This window comes from Nanorana parkeri, unplaced genomic scaffold (assembly GCF_000935625.1).
Source record: "Nanorana parkeri isolate BGI_ZX_2015 unplaced genomic scaffold, ASM93562v1 scaffold685, whole genome shotgun sequence".
NCBI classification, from domain to species: Eukaryota; Metazoa; Chordata; class Amphibia; order Anura; family Dicroglossidae; genus Nanorana; species Nanorana parkeri.
This window is the reverse complement of record NW_017306953.1, coordinates 593,984-600,754: the sequence shown is the minus strand read 5'-3', so window position 1 is coordinate 600,754 and position 6,771 is coordinate 593,984. Positions and strand designations below refer to the sequence as shown.

Genomic DNA, 6,771 nt, shown 5'->3' with positions numbered 1-6,771 from the left:
ACTTCCCTGTCAGTACTGTTGCTCATTCACTCTGTCCCCGAGGAGCATTTGTTGCCATAGGAACACAGTTAACTCTCACATCACTTTATAAATGAATCTCGATTCAGGGCTCGCTGCACATTTTATCCGGTCGCTGAGCTCGAATCTGTGTCAGGGGTCTCTCAAGCTGCGAGACAGGGGAGAAGAATGAAAAAAAAAAAAAACGGAATTAAAAGATGAGATAATCCCTCAGACCCCCAGCTTTGCTTTTTTCACAGATTGGAGGACCCAGATTTATCAGATTGGAGGAATCTAGTCTCTCGGTACCGCCTAGGCAAAAGCTGGTAAGGGAAGGGTTAACGTTGGATGGCACCGCTGCCACTTAAACAAGAGGCTTACCCGATCCTGCCCAGGCAGAAGAGCAAAACACGCTCTTGTCTGGTCAGCTGTGGCCAGGGGAAACAGACGCCAAAGGAGATGTCATGAAAAAGCGGCTTGGATTAATTGGGTCCCCTTACCAGAACGCTCTCCGGAGCCTGGCCCACGCCTCTAAGCCCCCTGGAAAATGAACGCAGCCGATCAGACTCTATAGACGGCTTAAGGTCCACCGCTACGACCCACCATGGATCTCTCCTTCATGGCAGCTCAGGTAAGATATACATTTATTAGGCATCCTTGTTTTTTTTTTCATTGTATCCCAACTGTATTTTATTGGCAACATTATTACCCCCAGTGAGGATAAACAGGCAGCTGACTTGCTCCCGGTTTTGCCGAGCCTTCTTTTGGATCAACAGTTTTAGAACTCTGTTTTGGAACAGGACTTGGTAGACCCTGGTCAATTTTTTTGGCCTTATCATATATATTTGCGACTGATTTTTTTTTTTCTTCTTTTAATGAGGACTGTAAGAGAGACTATTCTAATGGTGGGAAATTAAAACCAACCAAAGGCATTAAAAAAAAAAAAAAAAAATCTCGACTATAAAAAAGAGGTCACAATGTACTTCTGACTTTGGATCCCATCCCTTGGCAATTTTCCTGGTCGCCAAGGGATGGGAATATCATGTTAAATTGTAACATGATAAGTCACACTGACAGGTCCTCTTTATGGAGACATTAGGGGTCTCTAGAACATTAGGGGTCTCTGCTTTATCAGCTTCTTCTCTCTGGCTATAGCAGCCAGATGACTGACAGGTGAATGCGGAAGTGATGTAATACACATCACTTCTGCATTCACAGCCCGGACGGAGATCAGCAAGGAGCTGATCTCCCGTCCTCCTCCTCCTGACGCCCTCCGAGCCGATCCCGGGCCGCAGACGGGGCAGCGGATCATGGGATTCAAGGTGAGAGGTCAGGGTTTGGGGGGGTAGGGGCAGGATGAACGAGCACATATAGGCGATCGGCGGGCTATGGACCAGTACTAAGAAAAGATGTCCTTGAGTTGGAAAAGGTCCAGCGGAGGGCAACCAAACTAATTAGGGGTATGGAAGACCAGAGCTACGAGACTATATAATATTATTATTATTATTATTAATTATTATATTTAATATTTGCAATCATTCTTTGATGGGTTGTAAGATTCTTTTTTTTGTTACATTTTTACAATAACAATGGAGTAGAGAATGTACAAGGGTGTGCAGCTGGCCAGAGCAACCAATTAGCTATAATTTGACATCACTTTTAAGCGATAAGAACAACAAAAGGCTGTCACTGATTGGTTGCCATAGATCACTGCACTATGCATATTGTTTTTAAAGTAACCACGTACGGTACTTTAAGATGAATAATAGGTAATTGATTTTTTTTTTAAACTGTTGCTTTCAGTTAAATGTTTCAATTGGGTTTGAGTAATGACTGCCAGCACTTTGCGGGCCCCTGAAAATAAGTTACATATTTCAAGCCCAATCGGAGGCCACGCCCGCCCACAGAAGTCTTATTGGATGATAACAGCATGGATTATGCAAAAATGGGTATGAAAGAACATTGTAAAGGAGACTAAATTTTGCGGCATTACTATTTAATGTAACACTTTAAGGCTGTAAGTGGATTCTGTTGCAAAAACAAAGCTTTGGCATGCAGCTGTGCTCAGAATAGATGATGTTTTCGGGGAGGTTTGTGGAATGTTGGACATCTAGATTAATCTATAAGTGAAATACAGAATGTTGAATAATTATCTGCAGTGTTCCAGTTGCAGGGACGTCCCTAGAGCTTATGACTCCACGCAGATTTCGGTTATAGTGTCAGAACAACTACATTCAGGGCTTGTATAAATACGGGACCTGTGGCTCGTCACCAGCAGATATGGACCTACAAGTCCCACCATGCACTCCATTGTGAGAGGTTTAGTCTGGGGCTCCTGCAAAAACGAATGACTCCCACAGAGGGTGTTAAATAATCCTGTGCGTGTTAGCTCCTGTGTGATAGCACTAAAATTAAGTGAGACAAAAATGCATTAAAATTGATTAATAATAAAATTACAATAAAAAAAATAAGTAACGGGCAGGGCCCTCCTTACCATCTTGTCGCATTGAGGAACCTGGCCTTGGGAGTATATCCCGCCATGGGTACGACCTAAAGTATCTCTACTGGGTATGTTAACTGTTAACTGGTCATGAGAAAAGAAAACTTGGTGCTGCACTTACATCATACTCCAAAGCACGTGAAATGCAACATGATTTCAAGGGGTTTTTAATTGCTTTGACTTGCTTCGGCGTTGCTCAGGTTGATGTGTGGCAGAGCTGGACCGATAAGAGTCAGGATCATGTACAGTATGTGTAATCCTTTATGGCAGATAACCTTTAGTAAAAGCACAAAAGAGACCTGGTTATGGTCCTAGACTGCTGCCTCTCTGATCACAGAGGATGAGTCATTCATCAGATAATCTGTTCCTGAGTATGGGGTTAGGAGCACCTAATGGTCGTCTAGCTTTATGCTTCCTATAGAATGTTTATTGATTAAGAACATCGCATACAGCCAACGCATTTTGGAGAAGAAGCATCCCTTTGTTCAGGGCTTAAGCGTATGGTTCGTACATAAAACCAGATGAAATTCACTAGAAGGTCAGTTTTAGGGCTAAATTAAACCGATATGTCAGCCTACATGGAGATACGTGTAGCCAACTAGTGGCCTTTGCATGTCTCCTATTTATTATAACCAGGAAAGTAGGGATGAGCCTTGGGTTGACCATGAGTTTGACCCCAACCCAAGCTGTTTGTAGTTTGCTAAATGGACAAATGATTGGCTAGTTTGCCTGCCCACCAATGAACCCAATGACGCTGGGCGGCCCACACAGTTTTGATGGTTTACTGGTGGCTAAGCTGCACAGCGTTGTTGGTTGCTAGGACGCTGACGACACCACAGGGTCGTTGGTTGTTATGGTTTACCCGTCTGGGTCCTAGCAACTAATGATTCTGTGCGGCCCACACAGTTTTGTTGGATTACTGGTGGTTAAGCTGCACAGCGTCATTGGCTGCTAAGATGTTGGCGACCCCACAGGGTCATTGGTTGGTATGGTGTACCCGCCTGGGTCCTAGCAACTAATGATGCTGTGCGGCCCAGCCTCTAGCATCCTAGCAACCAATGATTCTATGTGAGTCACACAACATCATTGGTAGCTAGAACACAGATGGCACTGGATTCAGTTGGCTTGAACATTCGCCAAACCCAGATTTCTGGCTGGGTTGAGCCAACATCCAAGTGAACCAAACCCAGGCCGATTTCGCTCACCACTTGTCCGACCACCCACCACAGAGAAGTGGTTTCATGCTTCCTGAACACTAAAGAGTCATCTGACTCCTCAAAAACTGTTCATTCCGGGTCGTTTACTCTCCACTAGCTATGACAATTGGAACAAACTTAGGAAGAATATTGAATGATGTCATAAAGGACAGACTGACCTCCTCAGTACCAATTCTGGTGCCAGTCATTTTGAATTACCCCAATGCAGCTGCAGAACAACTCTCCACTATGCTATGGAGAAGAGGAGAGACGGAGGTGTTCTGTAGCCCTAACACAACTTTTGCCCTAGTGTGAGGACGCAGCTGCTCCATAGATACAGTTTAGTAAGTTAGCTCTCTAATCCTAGGACACGAAGTGTGTTACTGGCCGGATCACAAGGTGAGGATAATAGAAAAAAAGCTTGACAAATTATTATTATACAGGATTTATATAGCGCCAACAGTTTGTACAGCCTTTTACAATATTAGGGGACATTACAGTTACAATATAAGTCAAGACAAGATGGTAAGGAGGGCCCTGCCTGTGAGAGCTTACAATCTAAAAGGGAGGAGGGGCAAGATATACAACAGGTGGTAGCTAGCTGTGTGGGGATGAATTGTTTGAGAACATGATGGTTGAGCGGTTAGGTTGAGGTGGGATAGGCTTCCCTGAAGTTGGGAGGGGTGGGGGATGGAAGCCAGTGGAGGGATTGACTGGGAGCAGCAGAGGGATGGAAGCCAGTGGAGGGATTGGCACAGGGGGGTTGCAGAAACTGAGCAGTTGATTAGGTGGATGAGTCTGGCAGCAGCATTCATAATAGACTGAAATGAAAACTAAAGCAGCCACCACATCTAAGGACTGATAAGCTGCAATATATTAAATTTTTATACTTGGGTTTATAATACTTTAATATCAATTCTCTCTGTCATCTCAAATTGTAACTTTAATATTGAAACAAATGGTTTGTGGATTCGGATATAAGCCTTGCTTCCAATAGATTGTTTTTGATAAGGTCTTTCTGAAATAAGATATTTAAAGGAACGTGCGCATTGGTAACTTCGGTGCCATGAACAGGTGGCATCACAGTAAATTAACCCCTTATGGACCTTGGGCATGTGAGGTATGCAAAACAAACAGCAAAAATCTCCATCTAAGTACTTTGGCCGTAACTCATACGCCCAAATCTTCCTCATTTGACATTATATGCAGCAAAATCACTGGGACCGGCTGTTCTGCAAATAATGGGGAGGAATACATACAAACGGGAGCAGACAAAATCTGGAGCAGTTGCCCACAGCAACCAATCAGCTTCTCTCTTTTATTTTGAAAGCTAGAGTAGCCATAGGCTCCTTCTGCCATCAATCAAAGACAGAAGGGGAGTGGCCTGCCACAGGGCTGTGTGTGTCTATGAACGTAGAGAGCCACTGCGTGCACGGGTGCCTCCATTAGCTGATGGAGGCACCTGTGCAGGGGTCGGGGGGAAGAGTGCTGCAGGGACCCACTCTTGAACAAGCAAATACCCGCACCCCGACCCACTGATACTCACCATTACAGCGGTCCCCTGCTGTTCCAATGCTTCATTGCAGTCCTCAATATTACCAAGCTCTTTAGGGTATGAAGAAGCATGTGACTTCCTCCACTTCCTCCCAGAATGCAGTGCTCAAGCATGGAAATGGAGCAATAAGAGCACAAATCCTGAAGGTGTGAATGGTGTGGGGACACCTCGTGTCTGTGGGGTACAATTGGTAAAAATAGAAATAAAAGGTAAAAAATAAATTCAATGTAAATTAAAAGATTAAAAGTGGGGACTTATTTTAGGTGTCAGAGATCCGGCAAGGGGGGCCCCAAGGAGATTCTGGCGATGCAAGGAGTATTGTGAGGAGGTGTTCAGTATATGATGGTCTCCAGATGAGGACTTGGGGCAAGGCAGGGCAGGTCCTAGGGTTTGGCCATGACGGCTGGAATGGAAGCCATCGGGTGTGTTAATGAACCCAGGGATAGAAGAATGAAGTGAAGACCAGATATGAACTGAAGGCTGTGTGTGCCGGGGGAGCGGCTGCCTCTGATCTTAGCCGCTGTGTTTTGGGAAGTGGTGAAGTGAAGGTGGCAGAGGGCTGGAGAAGGACGTGCACGGGGCAGTGATGAGGGAGCAGAAACAGGAACCATACCGCACTCCTTACCGGGATTCCCACTTGATGAAGATGGGTGCTCGAAATGACTGCGGATGGCACCGCCACACATGAACAGTAGAAAAATGTCACCAGCACACCATGAATTGAAAAAGCAAAATATTTTATTGCCAATAGCTGTATCTCATTGGCATGTGATGAGGGAGCAACACGTTTTCGAGGCGATCCTCTTTCTCAAGCTTGAAAAGAAAAGTGAGTGACATTGGCGGGAGATTCGCCGGGGTTAAAAAAAATTGTGATCTATATTGCAAAAGGAGATTAGCAGCACCGGTATGTAACAAAAGATAAGGCGAAAACTAGAATTTCTTGCATTGAATACTCCCTGGCAATCCCGCGATTAGGGATGCTTCTTGTTAGAGGGTGACAACACTCTATCCCTGTCTCCCAATTGAGCTCTTGGGTTGTCACACAGGTTTCCGATGGAGACTACAAGGAGACCAGTTAGAGTTACAGGGCATTTCATAGGAAGTCATGTGACCTGCATAAATCTGGCTGCTACTGACAAATCGCAGACCCATTGTTCTCCTATCAGCTGCATCCATCAGCAGCTTCAGATCAGCAGTGGATAGTGGAAGCGCAGGCAGACATCAGAGGCTGTGGTTTGTCAGCAGTAATGCAGCGATGGGATCCTATCTGTAATCTCCAAAGGCTGGGAAAGGCTCAGATCATAGAGATGATCCCCATCGATGCGACTACCTGTGATGGCGGCTGTCAGATTGGGAGCGCGGCCATGTGAATTTTTGATGCGCTCCAGACGGCTTGACATTTCAAAGAGGAGAGAGAACTGTGCAGAGGAGCAACATGAAAGAGAATGGAGATCAATGCTCTCTGTACAGGTGAGAGAACAAAGACCCGAAGTGCAGCCTCGACGCTGCTGGGAGGGGGGGGG

At 45.3% G+C, this 6,771-nt stretch overlaps 1 protein-coding gene across 1 annotated transcript in view; it reads left to right on the top strand.

The window, feature by feature from the left end:
* Window positions 1–307: 307 nt before the first annotated feature.
* The window catches only part of CUNH14orf132 (chromosome unknown C14orf132 homolog), a 23,723-nt gene continuing 17,259 nt past the window's right edge, over window positions 308–6,771 (top strand). The window contains exon 1 of the mRNA XM_018563681.1: window positions 308–628. Coding sequence (XP_018419183.1) covers window positions 602–628 — 27 coding nt within the window. The 5' untranslated portion in view covers window positions 308–601. The remainder of the gene's footprint in view (window positions 629–6,771) is intronic.